Below are 25,351 nucleotides of genomic sequence, written 5' to 3'. Positions count from 1 at the left end.
AGGGCTGGGGGTCAGCACAGATGGATATTGCTCGGGGCTCAGCACACACAGACATCACTCAGAGCAGTTCCTGATGGCTGTGCCGTGCTGCTGGGCTCAGGGTCAGCGCCTGGGCTCAGGGCCAGCCCCGGGCTGCCTCTGTTTGTTCTCACAGGTGGTGTCGACCTTCAGGCTGCGCCAGGTGTTTGGCCTTGTGTGCATGGCTTTGTCTGGCTCTCCTCTCCCACTCTTGGCTGTTTGCAGTCTCTCATGGGAGAAAACACCCTCCCAGATCTGCTACCCCCTGCAGCTGCTTTAACTCGTTCTTGGGCAGAGGCCATGGTTCCTTTCTTGCTGCGCAACCACGTCTCTCACCAAGTAGGGCCACAAGACACCAGAGCAAAATGCCAGAGTGATATATTCACTTTTGCTATTGAACATTCCTGCACAGGGTCTTTACAATCTATGCAGGGTCCTGCCCTCACCCCATCCCTGCCGGTTGCTCTCAAAGAGTTCGTTACCAAAGTCTTAGCAATCAGCATTAGCGGGAGCAACCCAAAACCTCACAGTACCTTCCCAGCCCATCTGAATCCCTTTGGTACACCAGCCCCCTTCCCCCTGTGCAGACCCAGTTATGACATTTGCCCTGCTCAGTCCCCTGTGAAAAGTGCTCAGGATGCTGAAGAATCCAGACTGGTCCTTTCACCAGACATTGTGCTGATGAAAACATTAAAGTCATGGGCTGTTGCAGGAAAGAAATATCTCTTCTGTGGTACAAGCCCACGTCTGTCCCCTGTAATGTTCTTTCTGGGTCGTGTCCAGGCAGTGCTCAGCATCGTGCAGGGGAGGGTCTGTAGCTTCTCCCTGCCCATTCGAGGCAGGGGAAGCTGGTGGGATTTACTGCCAGTGGGATTTACTGCCGCTGGGATTTACTGCCGGTGGATGCGAAGCCACAGTCTTCGACGCAGACCTGGGGAGAGCCAGTGCCCATCAGTCCCAGCACCCGTCCCAGTTCCCCATCCCATTCCTGGGCTGTCCCAGGGCCTGACACCCCTCATCTTCCCCAGGGCTGGCAGGATGCTTACGGTGGAGACGGTGGGCAATGGAGATCAGGGTCAGGAGGAGGAGAAGGGCACCAGCAGCCAGAGGAATCCAGATCAGGGGGCTGCAGGGACCTGGAGGGTAGGAGGGGACTCAGAACCTGGCACCATCCTGCCCGGGCAACTTTGGGGGACGGAGCGTGGGGTGGGAAAGGGAGAAAAGCAAGGCAGGCCCTCAGAGGAGGGGTAGAGATGTGAGCACATGAGATATTCTTTGAAAGATGCATCACAGAATCACAGGATGGGTAAGGTTGGAAGACACCACAGTGGATCATTGGCCCAACCTCCCTGCTCAAGCAGGGTCATCCTAGAGCACATGGCCCAGGACTGTGTCCAGAGGGCTTTTGAATATTTCCAGTGAGGGAGACTCCACAATCCCTCTGGGCACCCTGTTCCAGTGATCAATCACCCTCACAGTAAAGAAGGCATTGCAGGGAAATAACCTCTGAACTCATGATAACCTAAACTGAAATACATCCTGGCCCTTAAACCTGTGTATATCCCAGGAAACCCCTCATAAAGGCAGAATTCAGCTCCATCCAAAGCAGGGTCCAGGTGCACCCTGACACCCACCCCTGCAGACTGACATTGTGGTTGCCCCCACCCCAGGATAAACTGCTGCTGGACCCTGGGGACCCCCAGGAGCTCAGCAAACCCCTCTTGCAAGGCAGTCTGAGCCAACCCCGTGCCATACCTTTCTTGCTGGCAGCTTTGCATTTGGTTATGCACCTTATGGGCTTTTTGGAGACTGGTGCCTGAGTGGTCTTTGAAGGCAGAGGCAAAACATCAACTGGGGGATAAGGAGAAGAAGAGGATGGTTGGTGTGGCACTGAGTGCAGCAGAGATCCCGAACAGGAGGCAAGAAGGGCTGGAAATTTTGGCCCTTAAAACTAGTCCCCTCCAGCGACCCCCACAAAGGGCCGTGTCACCCAGAGGGGATGGGAGCTTGACCTGAGCATCTTGGCAGCCACAGAAGTAACAAAGAGCTTGTAAAGGTGTTAAAAACCCAACAAACTAGGAAAAGAAGGGTAAAAGGCTAAGGCAGAGAAAAAAATCCAACTTCTTTGAGCTGCATTTACTGCCACGCACCATCTCACCAGCATTGCACAAAATCATGGGTAGTGGGAGATTTCAGTAGCACTGGGAGGTTTTAAGGGATCCCTGGGTCTTTTCCTTATTCAGATTGCTCTAATCTTTGTTCAAAATGGGAATTTTTTTTCCTGATAAAATGACAGGCAGGGCTTATTATGGTGTATCCGAATTACAATGGAGCACATTCATCTCTCAGTAAAGTTGGTCAGGAAAATATCCCAGTAATGTATTTAAATAGCTTTATGTCTGACTGCTCAAACCACAATTATTCAAAATTTTAGGTGACTCAAAAGTATTTTTTTGTGCTTCTATCAAGGATGGAAATTCCTACGGAAACTACCGTTCTTTTACATGGAAAGATGAGACATCAGGGGCCTGGGATTTATCTGCACAACTGCTCCTTTACATTATAATAGACTTAAAGAAAAGGAACTTAAAGACAATTTGTTTTATCATGAGTACTAAAAGGAAAAGAGGAAAACATCCAGCAAAGCTTGAATCCTCCCAGAACACCTGCTGTTTTCCAGTTTTTAATTGGAGTGTCCTTGATGAAGCTGAATTTCAAGTCTGTTTTTCATTCTTTGCATAGAGATATGCACCCAGTTGATAAAAAACAGTTCTCCTTTATCTTAAACCAGCTTTTCTCTAAGCCGGCAAGAATCCAAAAGGGATTTCTTGGGCATCTCAAGGTGCAGGGGATATTTGCAAAAAACAGCTCAGAAAAATTGGGACACTGGGGCTGCTTTATGGTCAGAAGTGTAGCTGCATTTTGGTTAAATAAGTTATTTATATCTTGGTTAAATAAGTTATTTGTCTCCCTAAAAGTCTGCAAAAAGGGACTAAATCCTACTTCAAATACATTAGTTTTTCTACATCAACTCCTGCTCTCTGGTCAAGGGGAAAATGGGCTGAAAAGTGCTTATGTCTGTAAAGCATTTCTCCCTCAGTTGCCACCTGCAGACAGCTCTGATTTCTGGTTGGAGCCCCCCAGGGATAGCAGGTTGGGAGCTTTGAGGAAGAAATCCCGTTTCAGTTCTTTACGTGAAGGATGGGTTTGAAGGCTGCTGTCAGACCCACCCCAGAGATATGAGGGGTGATGTCCTCTGGCCTCAGTGTTGTCATTGGAAGGGAGGGTAAGGAAGAACCATGGCACAGAAAGACCTGGGAGCTGAGCAGGGCACACATCCAAACTCTCATCTGAAGTGCAGCAGGGGATGAGAAATACACGTGGCATGGCAATATCAGGGGCTGAGGGTCTTCTTATGGAAATTCTAAACCACTAGGACTGACGTAGTGCTCAGGGCATGGCCACAGCAGAGCAACTGCTGATGGCAAAGGAACTATCACATGCAGCTGGCCAAAAAGTTTCTGTATTTTCTGCTCTATCCAGTCTCATAGATCTCTTCAGAGAAACCCCAGAGCCCCAACCTTGCACGTCAAAATTGAGAAGAGTTTTCCAACCCTCATCGCCCCTTACCCAGGGGATCTCATCACAGGCTGCTTGTGGCATACTTTGGAACCCTGGGGGTGATGCTTACCCACACTGAGCTGTGTCCCACTGCCCAGGAAGAGTTGGGAGGACTGGGAAACGGAGCAGTAATAGGTGCCGTTGTCCGAGGCATGGAGGTGGCTGATGTGCAGGCTGTAGGAGTTGTGGACACTCGCCCTATGGACACTAAACTTGTTCTGGCTGATGTTTGCACCATATGTGGTTTTGCCCAATACGTTGGAAAATACCAGGAACTCAAAGGTTTGCCTCTCCTGGCTCCAGCGGTACCAGTACAGCCCGGTGTGCTCCTTCTTCAGCTCACAGAGGATTTCTGTTTTATTGTTAGTTTGGGCTAAAATATGCTCTGGAGTTTGGGATAAGAGTAGGTTTGTACAGAAGCCTAAGAAAAAAGAGACAGATATACACAATTATTATTTTCCTTTCACAGAATCGCAGAATGTTCTGAGTTGGAAGGGATCCACATGGATCATCTAGTCTGGCTCTTAAGTGAAAGGCCCATATAGGGGTCAAACCCACAACCTGGCTGTTATTAGCACCATGCTCTAATCTCAGGCCTAATCTCAGGGTTTAATTATTTTTCTTCCATGCTAAGTACAGATTTTCTTTATGGGCTTAATAAAATCAAGTAGTCACAGATCACACAAGGGAGAAACAGGAGCAGCTTTACCAGGATGCTCCCATATTTCCTTAGAGGCCTTTTGGGGTTCAGCAGCTTTTTTTGGGTCAAGCTTAGTTATAGAGTTTGTCCTGTAAACAATCATCTAAGGAGGAGGGTCAGTGGCAGGGAAAGGGATGGAGGGATGGTTTTGAGAGTGTCCTCGGGGCTGTACGTGCAAGGAAGGGCATCCCCAGCTGCTCCTGTGGATGCCCCTCTCCTGTCCCCCTTCTTTTTAATAGAGAATAAAAAAAATTTTTTTTTGAGCCTCTTAACTTATTTTCCAGGTTTTTCTTCTAACAGATGCAATGCCGATAAACATCTCAGGTGCAGAAGAAAGACCAAAAAATGTCCAAAACATCTCAAAATGCATCAATTTTACATTAGGTTTCAGGCAATGTTATTTTTACAGGAATTTTGAGACGTTGGGAAAGGAGAGGGAGTGAGGGGTAGTGGTGGGGTTCAAAGCTTTGGTTTGGTATCACATCTCCCTGTTTGGGCTTTGCAGCTTCTGTTGGAAATTATCTAAGTTGTGTTTGGCCCAGGCAGATGTGAGCGGTGTCTGTGTGTGAGCGAGGATGTGTCCTTGTGAGAAGGATAACAGGTAACTTGTGATCCTTTCTGTTCAGCAAACAGTCCTTCAAAACTCCAGATACTCTGAGACCGAGTGAAAAACAGCCCTCTGAAGATAAGGATGGTCTCACTTCCCCCGTCTGTTTCCCAGGCGTGTTTTAAAGCTGTGCAAAACCCTCAACAATACATGTTTCTTGTCTTTTTTTTTTTTACCTTAAAATGTCCCTTTTCCTTCAAAATCCCAAATCTGCTTACAGTAGCTGTTGCATCCTCATGCAGTCCTGCAAACCCAGTGGTGTAGGAATGGGTTGGTATGATGCATAAACGCCAGAAACCATCACTGTGGCACAAGGCCCTGATGTCCCCCATATTCCCGATGAGACAGGCAGAGGAGAGGGCTCTGGTGACTGACACAAGTCCAGAGCCTTCCTCTGTCCCCACACTGATGACCCCATCAGTGCAGAGCCCTGACATGGCAATGCTGAAATTCAGGCGTTGCACGGCAGCTGCAGCACTTCACCACATTCTCTGGCTCTGTGACAATATCAATGTCTCCTTATCATTAAAATACATCATTTTCAGGTTTTAGAGTGCAATTCTCACAAACTTTGCTCTGGCAAACCCATGTGGTTTTTAAGGGGGTGAAATGTGTGTGGCCATGGGGCATGGGGGCTTCAGGCTCTCCTTGGCTGCCCTGAGGTCTGGCTGGCAACTTAACTCTTTCTGGCTGGGAAACTTAACTCTTCATGAAAAGCTTCTCCTTGAGCTGTTGGAGAGACTGTTAGATGAGTCATAAAGGACGAGAAGGGATACTGGAAAATCTCAGCTCAGTGGACAAGTGGTCAAGTTTCAGTGGGGTGATCTGGGATGAAGCCAGAGCAGAAAAGCCCATCCTCAGTCATACCTTCACCCTCCAAAACCTCCCTGTTCCCCTTCCTGGTGGGGGACCACAGGGAATCATGGTGATTGCACATGGTTGGCCAGACCAGCTTGCAGCACCTTAAAAATGGTCTCTTTTCCCTTTATGCATGCAGAGCAAACTCTCATTTATTGAGGCTTTCTCAGCGAGCTCCTCACCGTACAGATCTATAGGATATTAGTGCCTGTAAGGCACAGTTTTATAGTGCACCAATTCCACCTGTGGCCCTTGGGAAATACTCAGTCTTTGGATGATTTAGAAGCAAATTTTATGGGATGTTTATTGCCTTCATGCTACACAGGCAGCATAGACAGGTGCTACTTTAACTTCTCCATCAGCAGCTTCCTACAGTCCATCTGCACTGAGGGTGCAGTAAAAACAAACTCTGTGGCGTCTATACCATTATGTATTGAGCTCTGAATCGAATATAGAATAGAATAGAACAGACTATTTCAGCTGGAAGGGACCTACAGTGACCATTTAGTCCCACTGCCTGACCAATTGAGGGCTGACCAAAAGCTAAAGCATGTTATTAATGACACGATCCAAAATTACGCGGTGATAGGTAATAATATCCTGTAGATCTATACTATGCCTGTATGTTTAAATTTCCATCATCCAGATGCTGTGCAACGCATCCCACATGCTGGAGCAGGGTGGAGGAGAGGCTCCACCACGAGTTTAGGTGCCCTCAACTCTTAAGAGACGTGTCCTTCTTACCTGGGATCTGGAGGCAGATGCAGAGATGGAGCCACGGCCGGGCCATGGTGGCGGAGTCAGTGACGGAGGGGTTTGTGCCAGCTCCCCTTCTCCACCCACGGTCACCTCCTGCTGGAAGGAAGGGATGGCTTCACCTCAGGAAGTTCTTCCCCGTCCCGGCACAGATGTCTCACCAACGGCTGCCAAAGAGCATCTGCCACGGCAGCACCTGGAGCCTCAGCACGGCAGCTTCTTCCACGCTGAGCCCCACGTCCAGCACTGCACAGGTTACCCTCAAATCCCCTCTAGGAACATTTGAAAAAGAAAAAAAAAAGAAAACTCACTGATTTTTAATTATGATTTCTTCACATTTCGCCACCCAGTTATTCTTCCTTCATTTAATCTACTTCTATACGATTAAAAAGTGCTAATATAGGAGCTTGGCATTAAAGATAAAAGCAGGGAAGGATGAATTTTGGCTGTTTTTTTCTCTGCTGAAATCGAAAAGCATTCAAAATAAGGAAAAGATGCAGGTTGATCTGCGGGGTTGTTTTCTTCTTCTTGAATTTTTAGCAGGAGGTGTTTTTCTCTGGAAAATGCTGAACACCAGACCAACCCGCCATAAAGCAGAGACATGAGGCATCACAGAAAACTTTGAAGTCAAGAGCAAGAAACCTCAAGCAAATTTGTGGCTGAAAAACCACAAAAATAAGGAAACTCTGCTGGGGCTCCCCACCCCGTGGCATGTGTTGCTTTGGTAGCTGTGACAGCGCTCTGAAATATGCAGAATTTCTTCATTTTATCGTTCAAATGACAAAATATCAGAGTGGCTTTGAAATGTCTTTGTAAGGAAGATGTTTGAAGCGTTTGGGGTTTAGGATTCAAAGAGGGAAATACAGGATGTGAAATTAAAGGGGTGAGCTGGTGTCAGTAGCCTTCAATATTTCCATGATCAGGAAAAAAATGTAAATTATTTATTATTTTTATTTATTTACTGCCTTCTTTGCTGCCAAGTGAGGTTCAGTTTTATGTCCCTCTTGTGTAGATACTTGTGGTCCTTACAACACCCCAGCATCTCCCCAGCAAGGGGAGTCTCACATGGGGGCACCGAGAAATTTCCCCTAGGGTTGAGCTGGCAGAAGAATACAAAAAATTATATTGTGTCTTGTACACTGTAAGTTGCTGGTCCATTTTGTACTACATTTTTCCATGCTGATGTAACACATCCTCTCCCCTTTTCTGTTTAAATTAATTTCCTGCTCGAAGCTGGTTGCTAACTGCAAAAGCCTTGCCACAAAGTGCTCAGCTGCTAAAATTTAGGGTGGGCTGAATTATTCCTTAACTCTTTCCTGTCAGGAGAAAGTAATTTTAGCATTTTCAAATTTATTTCAGTGCTTTTAAGCTCTTGTTTTCAGAGCTGAGCCCCTGATAATGAGATGCAGCAACACTTGCCTCTCCCTTCCTCACCTCCTGCTCATCTGTCCCCTTTTGTTTCACCTTACTCCCAAATTGGGGCCTCCCCAGAATGGGGTGATACACCTCTTTTTTTTTGGGAGGGGGGGGGTGGAAGACAGGGAGTACTTAATATAAGAAATGCCACTGCAAGTGAATTTTGCCTTCATCTCTGTGGTGAAGTGAGTGAAATGAGCCCAATATCCCTGGCTGTTGCAATGGCTGTGTCCCTCTTTTCTCACTTTCACCTGGAGCATCTTCAGGCTTCCTGGCCAGGACAAGAGTTTGTCCAAGAGGTGGCTTTTGTCACCACTACAACCTTGAACATGGGGATATTACACTGGGATGATTCCCCAAGACATTATAGCAGCTTCCTTGCAGTACTTTTACCTATGGAAAGATGGTAAAAGATGCTTCCCTGCAGGAATTTTACCTATGGAAAGAAAAAGGAATATGTGCAGCGTAAAAGCATAGAGTGTGTACTGGAACAGGGATTAAGTTTAATTTTTTTTGAAGCTGCTGTTTATGTGCAGTGAAGATGTTCACTGACTGTTCTCAGGACGGAGTATTGCTCTTACAAGAAAACATTTTGAAGGAGGGATGCTTTTGTCTGGCAGCCCATCGCCAACAAAAATCAAAGCGCTGTGGGAACGTGCAGGAGACACCTGCTGTTTATAACATCCCCACATTGTTTGGGGCTGCTGTCCTGGGAAGAAAGTAGGGGAGGAAAGAAGGGTGTAAGTTGATCTGATCTGTACACACAAGCAAGATTTGTTGGTGACCTTGCTGGGGGTACAGCGGCTCCTAATCACGAGTGTTTGGCTAACGGCTGGGCCAAGGTGGAGGGGGAACGCTGAATTTTGGTGCTTTTGCACAATTTCTAGGGGAATTTTATCCTTTTTTTTGACATTAAAGACAACCATCCCTGTCCCCAGCCCAGCCAATTCCCTGTGGACCCATCCCAGTGGGAAAGAGCCCCTCTTCTCTTCCCCAGCTTGCATCCCGCCCACCTCACCAGGCTGACACTCACTCCTGGTGCTTTCACCCGCTTTGTTACATTTTTTACTCTCTTTACTCCCTGTGATGAGTTTCCTGCAGCAAAGTGTTTGTTTTGCGGGGCTGGAGCAAAGCATTGAGGTAGAAAAACAGGGTTTACAGCCAAGAAGCAGGACCTGGCTAGGGTTTCATCTCTGTTAAACTCCCCTGTTACAGAGAGGTAACTGCAGCTGGGCTGTAAATTTAAGGCCAGAGAAAATAGCTGCAAGAAAAATAGGGGGGAAATGCATTCTCTATGTCCTTCTGGGGCTGCAAGGGCTGACTTTTGGGGTCAGGGAAGGTTGCTCAGCCCCAAGTCTGGTCCAACATGGTCCAGCTGGGCAGTATCTAGAAATAAGGGCCTGCTGGAGATAATGAAGTGTAGGACAGAAACTCCCCGGGATCCAAGCAGCCACATTTGAACATTTTTTTCCATTTTTAATTTTTTGAAGTGGTTTTATTCCAGGGAAGGGTGCAGCTCCTGGAGTATTTCACTAGGGGTAAAAGCAGTGATGAAAATGATAGCATTTTCACTGAGTCAGATCACAGAATTACAGAATCACAGAATATGTGGAGTTGGAAGGGACCTACAAGGATCACCGAGTCCAACTCCTGGCCCTGCACAGGACCCTCCCCAACCTTTTTCTTAGTGTAATAGCAGGAAAAAAAAATTCAAAACAAAACAAATGGGTCAAATTTTCTAAACTGCTCCAAGCTAAGATGTGGTTTGTAGGATGAGGCTGGGGGGCCTTTGCAGGTGCAGATTTACAGCTGTAATTCAGCTGATGCAATATCACAGCTGAGGCTCCTGACATGTCGTGGGGTTACCCTTAAGGTACATGTCAGTGTATGATGAGCTGGGATGTAGCATGGAAAAATGCTGCTTTTAAAGACCAGATGCCAAAAGGGATCTAAATGATGAACTGTGTAAATTTTCCTGCCATTTCGCTCCCCCTGGCAAACAGATCTGTGCTTGGGGGGTGGTTTTGAGGGACTGTGTGTGTTAGAGGTGTCAGGTGTGAGCTCCATGTGTGATCTCCCCCCCAAATCCCAGATGCTAATGGGGTGTGCAGCAAATGAGGGGGCCATGGGGGGATTTGGGAGAATGGACGCTGAGAGTACAGGCTCCAGCTCTCCCTCTTCAGGACACTTGGTGCAAGCAGAAGTTAGCATGGGCGAGTGGTGACTAATCCTGGACCCCCCCAAATAGATAAGGGGCAGAGCAGGTGCTGCTGTTTGATTTCAGCTTCCTAATCAGTGTTGAAGAGGATAAGGAAAGACAAGGGAAGTGTCCTTGGGAAGGCAGCACGTGGAGGAGGAAAAGCCACCGAGGAACTAAACATAGGTGTTATCACCCCAAAACAACGACCTGCCATGGCTATAAAAATCACCGGGCTGAGATGTCATGACCACCTTTACCTTAAAGGTGCCAAATCTGCTGGAACTCTGCAGCGACCGTCTTCAGCTTCCCGGGACTGCCAGGACATTCAGCCAAGGATTGGTGAGATCTTACTACTGGGGTCTTACTCTGTCTCTGCTTTGCTTCTCCCGCTCCCGCATCCCTTCCCCGTCCCCTTCCCGGGAGCTGCTGGGTCGCGGCAGCTGCCGGCTCGGCCGCAGCCACCCTTTCCCACCTTCCCCACCTTCCCCTTCCTTCGCTCCCGGGTTCGGTGTCTCCCTGGGGGGCTTTTCGGAGGGGCGGGTCGAAGGGTCGCAGCCTTGCTCCGAGGGTGGGCCGGCGGTGCCGGTGTTATGGTAGCTTTGCCCTGAGACAGAGCCGTCTCAGATCTCGTGCCCTTCAACCATGATGACCGACATCGTTAGCACCTGGAAGCTGGAGCAGTTTGTGCTCCAGAAGTGTCTCCCCGCAATTTGGTCCCCGGGGTCCTTCCAGGGCCCAGAGGCATACCAGCAGCTCTGCCAGCAGTGGGAGAGCTGGTCGGAGGAGAACAAAAAGCCCAAACCCACAAACAAGTGCAAGAAGCGAGCGGCTTTGCAGGGTTTGTTGATGGTGGGCAGGGAGTTGTCCAGATTGCTGAAGGAGGCTCTTGAGAATGTGCAGACCTTGGAGCAGGACAAGGCTGAGCTCAAAATTCAGGTGGACAATCTGCGGGCAGAGGTGCAGGGTTTGTGTGGGGATTCTCTGCGGAGTGCTGTAGAGATCACCCGGCTGGAAAACAAGCTGGGGTATGAGAAGCTGAAAACAGAGGAGCTGAAGAAGGAGGTTGGCAGGTGGATCGGGGAGACCCACGATGCGCAGAGCGCAGTGCGGGCGGTCCTACAGGACGTCCATCGGGACCGGGGCACTGGCCCTGATCACAAGGTATGCCATGCCAAGATCCAGGAGCTGGAAGCAGAGCTGGGGGTGTCGAGGGGCATTGTGGCTGCCATCAAGGGCAAGAGGAGCCAGGCCGGGAATGGGGAGGGGGAGGACTCCCTGGACACGCACCCACCCCACTATGACTATGAGGATGATGTGTGGGGTGCCAACAGCCCCACCAGGCCATCCCCTTATGCTCCTCTGCGGGAGGAGGTGTGCCAGCTGCAAGCAGGGGAGGCAGAGGCTTCCAAAGACAAAAAGACCCCCCAAGATGAGCCAGTCAGTCACATCCCACTCCAGCCCATAGACACCAATAGGGCTGTGCTCTGGTTTACCCCTGAGCAGCTCAAGACAGTGGGGAAGATGCTGGGGCCACTGTCAAAGGAGACAGCCATCAACTGGCTGTCCAGGGTCCAGCGCCTGCCCAAGTGCCAGAGCGGCAGCTTCGTGAGTGACCTGATAGATGTTGTGAGAAAGTGCATGAAACCAGATGATTTCGCAGCACTGCCGGGGGATGTGCAGATGGGCAATGTCCAGGATATCAGGGACGTCCAGCTGGCCGTGCTGAAGGTGTTCTTCCCAGAGGTCAACCCCTTAGTACTCTTCCACCAGGAGAAGCAGAACCCCGAGGAGCGGCCGGATGCCTACGTTAACCGTAAGAAGATGCTCTACCAGATGGCTGGACTGCCTGGATCAAAGGACTCCCCCCTCGATTTTGACAGGCCTGAATTCAAGGAGCCACTGGTAGTGGGGCTGACACCCCCACTGAGGGTGATCGCTGGTGGGGATGCGGCCAAAAAGCCGCTGTCGGAGCTGGAGCAGATCCTGACCCAGAATTTTGAGCTGCAAAAGCAGGCATTCCCGGGGTACATGGTGGGGGGGAAGAAAGGGAAAACCTCGGCCATGCCTTTCCAAAATGCAGGGATGAGAAAAATGCAGGGAGACAACCGAAAAGATCTTGATGGCAAAGGGGGCTTGGGGAAGGAGAACCAGCAAGGGATGAGGTTTCAGAAGTCCAACCCTTGGCGGGCTGAGCTGAGGAAGCGCTTGATAAAATATGAGAAACAGGAGGACATTGATGGCTTGCCAGATGCAGAGCTCTTCCAAAAACTGGCCCTGCATGAGGCCAAAAAGCACAGCAGCTCCCACCTGATTGACCCGGGGTCTAAGGCTCAGCAATAGGGCTGCCAGGCACCTGCGTCGCCCCTTTTTGTGGCACCGATTAAGACCGATTTGTGGGGGCGTCCGATAGTTGATACAACTATTGGAGGAGGGGTGCTTGGACAAGTGATGTTAATTGATACTGGTGCCTCTTATTCAATTCTGAATATGGCCCCCGGCAATGCCGGGATCTTCCAAACCTCTGAAATTATTGAACTGACAGGGCCGGACGGCCAAAAATCCCCAGTGCCCTTCACAGGGCCTGTACCCTTTGAAATTGGGACTGCCAAAGGGTCTGAAAAATTTGGGAAAATGGAAATAAAGGGAAAGGTGGGAATTTTAGCCATCTCTGCACTGACAAAGATGGGAGTGGTGGTGGACTTGGCAAACCAAACACTGCTACACTGCCCACAAATTGATGTGCCTGTCATCCCGGCAAGCCATAGGGTGATGTCAGTGAAAGCCCCTGAGCTCCTGGTCCACCCTGAGTGGGAGCCCCGAGTGAAACGGGTCACGGAGCAGTTCCCCCAGGTCTGGGCAAGGAGCAAGCTGGACTGTGGGCAGATTGATGCTGCCGTGGTAGTCAAAGGACCAGATCCCCCTCCTCAGCCTCAGCCCTGGTACCCAGCTGAGGCTGAGGACAGCTTGTGGGACACAGTTAAAACCTTGCTGGACCAGGGTGTGTTGGTGGAGCAGCAGAGCACCTGCAACGCCCTGGTGTGGCCCCTGAAGAAAGCCGATGGGAAAACGTGGAAGCTGACAGTTGACTTCAGTGCCCTGAACCGTGTCACCCCACTGCAGACCTCCACAGTGGTCAGGTACCCCGCCATCATGGCAGCCATCTCCCAGGGATCCAAGTGGTTCTCGGTGCTCAACCTGACCAGCCCATCGTTTGCCATCCCCTTGCACTCCGAGTCCTGGCACAAATTTGCCTTCACCCTTCAAGGACGGCAATTTGCTTTCACCAGAGTCCCTCCAGGTTTCCACAATGCCCCTGCCATCTGCCATGCACACGTGGCGAAGATGTGGGAGCAGCTCAGCCACCAGGAGAGCGTGCTGTCCTGTGCTGGTGATGTCCTCATCCACACCCAGACCAAGGAGAAGAACCTGGAGGTGCTGGCAGAGGTGCTGAAGGCTGTCCAGAAGACGGGCTTCAGGATCAACCCCACAAAGGCCCAGCTGTGCTGGAAGGAGGTCTCCTTCATGGGGGTGACCCTTGGGGAGGAAGGGCGCTCACTGGAAAAGCAGAGGGTTGAGCTAATACAGAAGATGTTGGCACCATCCGATGCCACCACCCTCAGGTCCTTCCTGTCTCTCCTGAGGTTATGCCGTGAGTTCATCAAAGGCTACGCAGAAAAAGCAGCCCCCCTCTGCCACCTCCTGAAAAAGAACACCCCCTGGGAATGGGGGCCAGAGCAGGACCAGGCAGTAAAGACCTTAAAGGAGTGTGTAGCACAAGCCCCGGTGCTGGCACATCCTCAGGGGGACAGCCCCTATGTTCTGCAGCTGGCCTGCACAGGCAGGGGGCTTCAGGCCTCCCTGGGTCAGCAACACAGTGCTGACATGCTCCCTGTTGCCCACGCCTCGCGCCTCCTGACACCAGTCGAGCAACAGTTCACTGACTATGAGAGGGAGGTTTTAGCTCTGACCTGGGCCCTGCAGCACTGGGAATACGTGGTGGGGTCAGCCCCAGTGCTGCTGAGGACCTCCCTCACCCCTGTGACGTACCTCTTGTTGGGGAAGAGGGATGAGGGTCCCCTGCAGTACCCCAGGATGGCCATGGCCAACTGGGCATTGTCACTGACCAACAAGGAGATCCCTGGGGACCCCTCTCCCGGTGCCTACAGGGTGGTAATCAATGGAGAGAGGGATGGGCAGGAGCCGGTGGGCCCCCTTACTGAGCCCAAGCCACGGCGGGCACCCCTGTTTGAGAGCAACCTCCGCCTGGAGGAGGCCAAGGAGAGAGGCTACGTTGTGTGGTTTGTAGATGGGTCCAACTACCATGAGGAAGGGGTGCCCTACACGGGCTATGCCGCTGTCAACTGGGGCACAGGGGAGGTGGTGAAGGGGAAGTGCCTGCCGCACTCCATCCAGGCTGCCGAGCTGGTGGCCGTGATGGCCGCCCTGGAGAACACACCGGCAGACCAGCCACTGGCCATATTCTCAGACTCGGGCTGGGTGGTGCGTGTGGTGCTGGAATGGCTGCCGCTCTGGAAGGAGAGGGACATGCAGTCTGCCGATGGCAAGCCTGTCACCTATGCCAAAAAGCTGCTGTACCTTGCGAGGCTGGCGGAGCAGAGGGCCTGCCCAGCCCAGATCATTAAGGTCAAGGCCCACAAGAAGGGAACAGAGGAAGCCAAGTGGAATAAGGAGGCAGATGCCAAAGCCAAGCAAGGTGCAAAGGAAGGGCTGATGTGGAAGGCCAGCAAGATTGCAGAGAATGGCCCTCTGTCCGTGGTGCCCAGCAGGCACTGGGAGAGTGTGGATCTAGTGGGCTTGCAGGCACAAGACCCCAGGCTCCGGGAGTTAGCACAGGGCAGGGAGTACAAAGGCTGCAAGGTGTGGAAGGACGTCTCGGGGCTGGTCCTGGCACGGAGGGAGGGGGCGGACTACCCAGTCTGGGTGGTACCTGAACTTGTCCGAACGGAGCTGGTGGCCCTGGCTCACGAGCAGGGGCATTGGGGTACAGACAAGACCATGGTGAGGCTGCAGGGTGTTGGGTGGTGGCCTGAAATGAGAGAGGACGTGGAGAGGTATGTCAGCAACTGCCTGACATGTGCAGCCAACAATCCTGATGCCAAAACGGCCAAAGCCCTCCTGGGCCCCCAGAGGATTTCTGGGCCATGGAGCAAGTTGCAGATGGAGTTTATTGGCCCTCTGCCCCAAACAGCCCATGGCAACAAGTATTGCCTGGTGATCAGTGATAACTTTACCAACTGGGTGGAAGCATTTCCAGCTCGAAACAACACGGCCAGTGCAACTGCAAAGATCCTGGTAGAGCATATTTTCTCATGGTGGGGCATCCCAAAGGAGATCGACTCAGACCATGGCCAGCGCTTCGTCGGAGAAGTCACAAAAGGGGTGTGCCAGGCCCTGGGAATCAAGCAAAAGCTTCACATCACAGGACATTTCCAGAAACCCACCTCAGCAGAGGGGCCCAATCAACCACTGAAGACAGCACTGAGGAAGCTCGTGAACCAGCAAAGAAAAGACTGGGATCAGAAGCTCCCACTGATCCTACTGGCATTACGGGGGGCCATGGCATCTCAAGCACTTTCTTCCCAAAAATTGCCTCCTGCAAGAGACCCGAAGCTTCTGGAACACTGGTGGCAAGGAGGGGAGCCCCCGGCTGAACTGCAGCCCCGCGTGCTGATGGACAGGTGGGTCCAGGACATGCTGAGGACAGTGTCAGCCACGTACCACCAGCTCGCCTCAGTGCAGGAGACCAAAATCCCCAAGATGGATAAGCAGCTGGGAGTGCTGCTGCGCCCCACGGAGTGGAACACAGGGGACCTGGTAATGTATCGAGGGGTTAGAGAGAAGAATCAGGTGCTGGAACCCCAGTGGATGGGGCCCGTTAGGGTTGTGAACAAGGCCAGCCCCTCTGTGTACCAGGTAGAAATCAGAAAGGGGACAAAAAGGCAGGGGAGATGGTTCCATTCTTCACAATTAAAAGCATGGAAGGGAAACTAACGGGGCTGGAGAGCCCTCCTTGCTTATGTTTTGCAGATAAAGGAAAATGGAAGGCGATTGTGACCGGCGGGAAGGGCGAACTTCGTGGCATCACCAGCCCTGTTTTTGCTGCGGGGAAAATGCTTTCAAATTTGTGATTGCAGGATTTACTTTGCTTTCTGGTATGTGCATAGCGCTGAGCACCCAATGTGCCCAACCAACCCATCAGCACCTTGAACAAACAGTCATTCGTTCCCATTTGGAAAGGCATCATGACAGACAGGCCACAGCCCAGCACAGGGTTAGGAGGTACACAAAAGCTGAGACCAATTGGCCCTGGTCTCAAGCTTACATAAAATATACAGGAAGCATGGGGTTAAATTCTGACATGGGCTTAAATTTGTCAACGGTGGTTATGCATGGGACAGAGGTGTACTTGGAAAATGAGTGGAGCTGGGATAGCACAAACAGACTTCCACAGCTGCTGGGGAGGGTGGGACAGCAAATAAAGGTGGGGTGCAGGCTAATTAATGCATCCACTCACCAAGCAGTAACTCAAATCTCTGTAACTGAAATAAAAACTAATAAGAATCAGAAAAAAAACTGTGCTGTGGAAAAATTGGACTGCTGGCACAACTTTACTTTGATCCAGCCAGTCTTTGTGGTCTGCCTCTGGGCAGATCACAGCGTGGGGCTGTCCTTTAAATTTGAGATCAGCACCACGACACCCTCCTTTGCTGCCGTTAAGATCTCAAAGTGCCATTTTTTGGCCTGGCATGCATCCCCATATGTTGAAATTGGCAACCAGGTAAAATTGGAAATTAAATACTCCCGAGAAAGTGTAACTGATCCGATGCAAATTGATGGCACCACCGTGACGGTAACTGCCCCGAACGGCCACAAGTGGGTCGTTCCAGTGAGCTGCCTCCACGAGAACAAAACACTTACTAGATCTGAATTAGGCATGGAGGCTTCATGGTACAATCAGGATTATGGACGCTGTCCACACCTGCTCATAACCCTCCAGGTATGGTGTCAAGGAAACCTGAATGTAGAAATGTCCCACGAGCTTGGAGGAAAGTGGTGGATAGGAGGCCCTGAAGGATTTAAAAAAGAGTTTTCCATCATTGCTGTCTTGCGCCCTTTTGTTTCCAAAATAGGTCCTTATGTAGTGAAGAAAAATCACATCCAAGAGCTGTTGACTGGCCCTGTCCGGTCACTGAAGAAGGTGGTGTTGTCTCTGTCCACTGTTAATATTTCCTCTGTCAGACCACACTGTGCCCCCTTCCTATCCACCCTCCACACGGGCTGGCTGGCGTGGCTGCACAGCCGCTCCCTCCAGGGCACCCGGGACAGGAGAGACCTGCTGGCCACAGTGCTGGGAGGAGGAGGTGCTGGGTTGGGAGTCCTCAACAGCATGAATGCTGAGGTCTTGGCAAACAAGCTGGAGGCTGTCACCTCGGGTATGCAGAGCCTCCTCAGGCCTCTGAATTCATCCCTGACCAGCCTTGGTATGGGGCAGTGGCTCGTGTCAGAGGTGTTGCCCACATGGGAACAAATAGATGAGAAAGACCATCAAGTGCTGTTGCGAGCACTGGGCATTGAACAAAGTAACATCTCCCTTGCTCTGAGCTGCATCCAGGCCCAGATGTGGGTGCAGAGTGTCGTTGCAGGTATCCTGAGAGACGGCGACAACGGCGTCCTCCCCACCGAGATCCGAAAGATCGTGTGGGACGCGGCCACAGAGAAGGAGCGGCAGCTCCAAGCCTGGTGGAGGCTCGTCAACTTCACCCATGACCAGGCCCTCAACGCAGTCATTGCCCACGTCCTCACTGTGGCGGAGGCTCGCATTGAAAAGGTTTACCCCATCGTGGCCCTGGGGGTTAACACAAACGGGTCTGTGGTCTACCCCCTGGACCACCGCATGTGGGCGAGGGTGTCTGATGGGAAATGGCAGACGGTAGATCTGGAAGCCTGCATTTTGGAAAGGGGACTGGGATTCATATGCGAAGATGATGCCCTTAAGGCGAGTGACGTGTGCTTTGACACCAAAGAAGGGGTGTGTCATTTTGAGATCAATCCCCAGAGCAGTAATAAAACCGCGCTAGTGTACGTAGGGAAAGGGTGCGTGTGCTTCAGAACGATGTGTAAATACGTGCAAATTAATGAGGCTTATAATCAGACCGTGTTTAACAACTCAAATATGTGTGCTTGCAATGTAGCTACTATTAGAGGCTGTGATTTTGTGTATAAACCACCTGTGTTTACTAGCCAGTTGCTAATCAGAAACTACACCTTGTATCGTAGTATAACCCCCACCCCCATCGGTATGGATTTGTCACTTGTAAAAGAAATGTTAGAGCATGAAAATTTACAGCAGCTGCTAGAAAATGCCAAGGCCAAAGCTAAAAAGATCCTAATAACTGTTCACCATGATGGCAATATTATAAAACAGGTAATGGAGCGAATTAAGAGGGCGGGAGATCATCACTGGTGGGAAATTTTTTTTGGCTGGTCCCCCACGGCCACTGGCATTTTCAATGCGCTGCTGCACCCCATTGTAGTTATACTGCTAATGCAAATCAGTGTGTGCTTTGCCATGGTAGTCACTTGTTACTGGATGAGGCAGGTGAGGCTCTGCATTCGAAAACAGGTGAAAACAGCGGAGATGGCCAAGTGCCTCCAAAAATAGTCAAGGGCAAGACTGGGTTGGCCTCTGTGTTTGCCACCAAGAAGAACTTCTAGCTCCGCTGTTGGCTGCAACCCAGTAGGCGTTGAGCGGTGGAGACACATGCCATGCCAGACCTTGATGTGAAGGATGGTTTCCTCTGTTATTAGAGGGCCATCCAGGAGAGGACAGGCCAAGCAGCCTGTAGTTGGCATCAGAATCACAGAATCGCTGAGGTTGGAAGGGACCTCTTGAGTCTAAAACCACCTGCTCAAGCAGGGTCACCTAGAGCAGATCGCCCAGGATTGGGTCCAGCTGGGCTTTGATTATCTCCACAGACAGAGCCTCCACAACCTCTCTGAGCAAACTTGTGTCACTGTTTGATCACCCTCACAATAAAAGTGCAAGAGTTAGAATAAGTAGCTTGTTTTTGAACCTCTCATTCCCAAATGCTAGTGCAAAGAAGCTGCTCTTGTGTGATTTAAGACTCCTTAAGCAGAGGAGACAGGGGTAAAGAAAGCCAAGGACAGTGTTTTTGGAAGGAAAGAGAAGAAAGCATAACACCTTATCTTGGGAAAGCACCCATTGAAGACAGCAGAGGTGTGACCAGCCTCAAAGACTTGGAAAGACGGTAAAAGATGAGCAGAACCGGAGACCCCGTAATCACCTTGGACTTACAGGAGCTGAATCCACATGGACCTTTGCAGCGACTACCTCCAGATTCCCAAGACTCCCAAGACGTCTGGCCAATGGATTGGTGAGATCTTGTTTTCGGAGCCTGGACATCACCGCTTTGCTTCGCTTAGTTGTGCATGTACTCAATAAATCTGCCTGTTAGAGAATGGACTGTCTGTCTGTCTGTCTGTTCGTTCAGTCGCTGCCTCCCAGCTTCTCACTGCCCAGGCTTGTAGCTTTGGCTACACTGGTAAAGAGAAACTCTGGTAAAAAGAAAAGGTGTGGGTTATTTCTCCTTTATAGGCCCAAATCCCTCACTTGCTTTTTGTCTGCAGAATATTCACTGAAACACAAAGATTACTCCCTTGGGTTGAGGAGTGGGGCTCTGAGCCCAGTGCACAAACCCACTTCCCTCTCCCTATTCTGCCTCTCCCAACCTGTACCACTGCCCTGCCTCTGAATCCAGAAGGAGCCTTAAAATATACATATGGGGTCTCAAACTATTTTAAAACACTGGAAATTTCAAAAACTAGATTAACCACCTAATTTCCAGCCCATGTTTTTGATCTCATCTCAGAGGTTCTGCTCTCTCTGTGAATGGGGCAAAAGCTGGGGGGAGGGAGGGTTACACAGACAAAATGTCCTTTGCAATCCAGGATGAAATAAATAGATAAAGGCCTTTAACCCAGCAGGAACTGGGACAGAAAGGTACCAAACATATAATTTAACCCAAGGAGCCTGTTCTCCATCAGTTAAAAACTGATAAATGAGTTTAAAACCCCACTTTTCATGATCACCAAGTGCAAAGAAACAGCATGTTGCTATAGCATAGGTTTTTAAAAGAAATGCAAAACTTCATTAAAGAAATTTCTCCTTAAAAACACATGTTACAACTGAGCTCAAAAAAATGTGAATAAATAAATCACTGTCTAAACCCACAAGAACCTCAAACACATCCCCTTCACCCCTGGGATGGGAGGTTGAACTCTCCCTACAGCCCTCTCACCTGTCTGGGAAAGAGCCAGTGCCTGCTCCCCTCTATATTTTGCTTCTCCCTTCATTTTCCCTGTCACAAAGCCTCACAAAAAACACATAGTTATTTTGGTTAAAGCACATTTCTTACTTGCTAACACTTTACATGTTTCATGAGAATTATTTTCCCAGTGAATAATTACCCTTTCATGCAAAGCCTCTACCCCTTGAACCTGTTTTGGGAGCCTGTAGGGGAAAAAGGAACGACAGAAAATTCACATTATCCACCCTTTGGTCCCAAACTTGCACCGTGAGAGTGTGGCACAGCAGGGGTTAGCCCTGGGATGATGGTATAGCCATAGGGGAAGGGGTTCCTACACCTACACACAGTTTTTAGCTGAGCACAGACCCCTGCACTGCTGCTGGATGTGGCAGCAGCATCCTCTGCAGCTGCACCGAGCTGCTGCTCTCTGCAGAGCTGGCACACGTGTGTGCAGGTGGGTTTGGAAAGTTTACAAAATTATGAAGTTTCTCCCCCTTTGCTGTCATTTGTTTATCACCACAAACCAAGGAGGGCTGTTTGCACAGCAGCAGCTGCATGACTGTGGCTGTGACACACTTGAGGTGCAGTCTGGGGACAGGACCCCAACCAAGAAGCTTTGTCTGCTTTGCCAGCAGTTTCAGTAGGTTCTAGAAAAGATTCTACCCAAACTTGTCTGCTTTTCTGAGCTAAATGGGTAACAAAACGGGATTTATTCCCTGGTGGTTTTGCCCCTGTCCTCTCTGCTCTGGGGCAGGGGGGACTCTGTCTGTGTAGTACCTGCAAGCTGTGGCCTGTGGAAGCCCCCAACCCACCCACAATGCTCTGGCTTTCCTTGGCTCCAAGTAGGCAGATTAAAGAGGCAGTTTCAGCTCTAGCCCAGCCTGGCTCTACTTTAAGCTGTGAACAGGTCACTCACCCCACTGATCTGACCCTGTGGCAGTAATTCAGATTAACTTCTGAAAAGTTAGGGGTTAAGGTGCTGCTGAAAAACAGTTTTGACTCAAGTGGAACAAGTGATGTAAAGACAAGCCTTGGTGGAACCCCAGACATACTGGGATCCCCTGAAGAGTCTAAAAAAACCCCACAAGGGACAAAAAGGTATTAAACACATAATTTAACCCAAAGAGCCTGCTCTCCATGCTTATCTCTAGGTATACATCATGGGACTGCAGGCACGATAGACCTTTGCTGCTGCTACAGAGGATCCTGCTGGCTTTGGAATGTGTCCTGCAGTCACACAGAGGTGCCACAGCAGGTCCTTACTCCATCTGAGCAGATATGGAGAGTCTCCATCTCCTCCAAAGCAAAGGTGAGTGGCTACAAGGAGATATCTGATCATGGCTGCATGGGGTAATGACCTAACAGCTACTCTGAACCTAAACATCCCACATGGGCTCAAATCAAATGCAGAAGGAGTTTGCTCCTGTTTTTCCCCTGCTTAGGCTTTTACTTGAGCATGATGCTCAGAAAAAGCTCATACTTTGATTTCCTATACATGTGCACTGCATTTTCACACAAACATTCAGTAGAGATTGGAACTTTTTGAGGAGTTCTGCCTCTGAAGCCCTGGAGACTGTCAAGGTTCATTTCAACCTCCTTGAGCAGGGCCAGGTGGGCAGATTCCTCTTTCAGTCCTGCCTCCTCAAACCCATCATCAGCATTTTGACCCAAGTCACTCTCCAGTGTAAACCTTTGATTTCAGACTCAAGGCTTGGCCATTGCTCTCCTTCTTCTGCTCTTTCCCCCTCTTTTTTCCCTCTTTCCCACCTCTAACTTTTATCCCCTTCCACCACTGGGTGCTTTCCACCTTCCTCAAAACCAGTTTTCTTGCTTGTTGAGCATGCCTGTCACTCGAGATTGTCCTTCAGGAGTGAGAAAGCCCCAGGGACAGAGTAATGTAAGCACAGAGGACTATATCCTGGCTGATCATGGTTTATTATGTGTGGGCATGATGGAAGAAATGAGGTTTAGGAGGAGGAATAAAGAAGAGCATCAGGGCTCAGAGGCACAAGGAGGAGAGCTGGTTTGAGAGCTATAACCCTGGGTAGCTCATTTGGGATGTGGGACAGATTCTGGCCTGTGTTGATTTTTCTCTGTTTCAGAGAGTCCCAACGAAATTCTGTGATGTGCCAGCACTCAGCATGAAGGGAGTTGCTTGATTTATTCCTCACAGCAGCCTCAGGAAGCGATCAGATACACATCAGCCATGCTCAGAAGGGTCATGAATAACTCAGCAGGGAGTTAGTTTACTCTTAGGAGCGGTGAAATGACTGAAGTTGTGTCCTGCACAGGGAATTATTATGGGTTCAGTCATTTTCCTGAAACACAAAACACAACAGAAACAATTTCCAGTTCTGACAGTTATCTGTCATTAGCACGACTGTTGAATTTAGCAAAGCTAACACAAGACTGTCATTAAGAATTAGGCCTTCTACAGGAAGGAGGCAATCAAAATTCCCTCATTTCTCCAGCTGCTGTCAGCAGCTTCACCAGTGGATGAAAGTCACAGGTATTTGGAAAGGGAACAGAAAGACATGAGGTTATTTGGAACAGCGCAGGCTAGAAGATATATGGGGGGAAATATCTGCCTTAGAAACCCTTGCCTTATCCTTGCTCTCCATTAGCAGTAATGCTACAAAGATGCCTGCTTGCCTATGTTTGCTTGAGCAAATGGCATCAGAATATCTGTAAAACATTGTTAAAAAAAGAAAAAGAAAAATATAAATGCTTATTTGCCTTAACATGATACCCACCAATGAACAAGAAAGCTTTACCACAACAGCAGTGGTATGCCTTTCCTCACTTCCTTCATGCTTGATCAGAAACCTCATTGATGATCTTAACCCAGTGATTTGCCAGAGCTAACACAGAGCAGTAAAATCATAACGAAAGATGACGCAGCTGTAAAAAGAGTGTTGGATAGGGGGTAAGACCACACAGGGGAGGGAGAGATGGACACCAGCATGTTGTCTCTACCCCCTTTCCTTCACCAGCTGGTGCTTCTCGCTGTTTCGAGCACAGAGTGGGAAGATGAAAGGCAAGCAGTGCACTGGTGCTCATACCCCGTGCCTGGTGAGCCCCCCTGTTTGCCCTGCACCGCAGGCAGAGGGCTGGCTCTGCTCAGTCTGGGTGACACCACACCTTCACCACAGGCACAGCGCTGGGGTCAGCACCCAGCACCCCTGCACCTATGTGGTTTGGTTGCTGCATTTGTTGAGCTGGAAAAAAAAAAAGAGAAGAATAAAAAGAGCTGTAAACAAACCAGAAGGCAGTCAGCAAAGCAGCTGGCATCACCTTCTCCATCTGATTTGAGAGGGACTTTTCTTAAAGCAAAACCATTCCATAAAATCCTCTCATTTTAAGGGCACTTCTAAGGAAATGAGTCTGTCTGCTTGCTTAGGCTGTGAGAACAGGGGCCCTCAGAGAGTGACACAGAATAACCTAGCAGGGAAGAGGCTAATCCTGGGAGTTTACAAAAAATACCACAGATTTGTAAGTGTTTGAACAGACACAAATGTCAACAATGCCATTGTGCCATTCACAGAAGCACCCAAAATCCAGACTTTATATAAATCTGATGTTGTTTTGCAGGATACAGCTCTGCTATCATGGTGTTGATTTCACATCAGCTTCCCAGGCATTCTCCTCCACCCTGACTATGACAGCGTGGAGCAGGGAAGGAGCTCATGTGTGAAGGAATTGCTGATGGGCACTCAAATTTGAGCACTACATGCAGTACAGGTGCCTTACCAAGGGGCCCTGAGGTCTCTGCATCATGAGCACCACTGACAGGAGCTACTGGGCAAAGGAACCTCTGTGCACACACAGGTGTCACTGAAGGCAAGCCCAGGTGCTGCCTGAGAGGAACCCACATGAGCTGAGTGCATCCAGCCTGGTCTCCTCATCTGGACTCGTGTGAAACTGCAGCACCAAAACTTCTGTTGACACCAAGAAGTGGGCAAAAGAACCAAACCTGGCAAGTGGCTGAGAAATTTAACAGTTCATTGGTCATGCACCACTTTGCCTGAGTGACTCATTTGTCCAAACAGAGACGCAACAAATTTTCTGGTGTCGCAGCAACACTGGGAGTGCAAAGCAAGAGAGAGAGCATTACTGGGTGAAGCTGAGCAAGGCAGAGTGATTTGCTTTATCTTTCTTTTAAGCATGAGAGATGACTATTGCCCCAACATAAGAAGTATATGGACCTATTAGAGCAAGTCCTGAGGAGGCCATGAAGACGCTCAGAGGGCTGGAGCACCTCTGCTATGGGGACAGGCTGAGAGAGCTGGGGTTATTCAGCCTAGAAAAGGGCAGGCTTCAAGGAGACTTTCTAGCATCTTTCATCACCTAAAGGGGCTAAAAGAGAGATGGAAAATGACTTTTTACAAGGGCATGGAGTTATAGGACAGCGGGGAATGGCTTCACACTGAAAGAGGGTGGATTTAGATTAAATCTTAGGAAGAAATTCTTTACTGTGAGGGTGGTGAGGAACTTGACCAGGTTGCCCAGAGAAGCTGTGGATATTCCATGCCTGGAAGTGTTCAAGGCCAGGTTGGATGGAATTTGGAGCAACCTGGTCTAGTGGAAGGTGTCCCTGCCAATGGCAGGGGGGCTGGAACTAGATGGTCTTTAAAGTCCCTTCCAACCCACATCTATGATTACAAAAAGGCAGAAGACGGGGTAGGAAAGAACCCAGCTTATGCTGAAAGCCCCCCCAGGTTTCTCTCATCGTGCTCTTGAGGCACAGACTTCATTTGCACATGAATTCAAATCAGTGTAAGGGTACAGACTTCAGAGTTTTGATTAACACTCTGAGGAGAACCTGT

The 25,351-nt window shown here is 49.8% G+C and overlaps 3 protein-coding genes across 3 annotated transcripts; 2 read left to right on the top strand and 1 right to left on the bottom strand.

Moving 5' to 3' along the window:
* Window positions 1–130: 130 nt before the first annotated feature.
* Window positions 131–10,698, bottom strand: CD8B (CD8b molecule). Its single transcript, XM_032686734.1, has 7 exons — window positions 10,434–10,698; window positions 6,549–6,830; window positions 3,710–4,060; window positions 1,774–1,869; window positions 1,065–1,154; window positions 909–949; window positions 131–876 (listed from the first exon to the last, which is right to left on the bottom strand). Exons 2-6 carry the CDS (start codon window positions 6,592–6,594, stop codon window positions 909–911), a joined length of 624 nt encoding a protein of 207 aa, XP_032542625.1. The 5' UTR covers window positions 6,595–6,830; window positions 10,434–10,698; the 3' UTR covers window positions 131–876.
* On the top strand, window positions 10,414–19,677 carry LOC116786278. The gene is made up of 2 exons (XM_032686732.1): window positions 10,414–10,515; window positions 16,225–19,677. Exon 2 carries the CDS (start codon window positions 16,235–16,237, stop codon window positions 18,857–18,859), a length of 2,625 nt encoding a protein of 874 aa, XP_032542623.1. The 5' UTR covers window positions 10,414–10,515; window positions 16,225–16,234; the 3' UTR covers window positions 18,860–19,677.
* Window positions 10,537–12,549, top strand: LOC116786280. The gene has a single exon (XM_032686733.1). It carries the CDS (start codon window positions 10,819–10,821, stop codon window positions 12,514–12,516), a length of 1,698 nt encoding a protein of 565 aa, XP_032542624.1. The 5' UTR covers window positions 10,537–10,818; the 3' UTR covers window positions 12,517–12,549.
* Window positions 19,678–25,351: the final 5,674 nt, after the last annotated feature.

Source organism: Chiroxiphia lanceolata, chromosome 4, assembly GCF_009829145.1.
Source record: "Chiroxiphia lanceolata isolate bChiLan1 chromosome 4, bChiLan1.pri, whole genome shotgun sequence".
In the NCBI taxonomy this organism is placed as follows: domain Eukaryota; kingdom Metazoa; phylum Chordata; class Aves; order Passeriformes; family Pipridae; genus Chiroxiphia; species Chiroxiphia lanceolata.
Note: the sequence above shows the minus strand (reverse complement) of the source record. Positions and strands in the feature narration are given on the sequence as shown.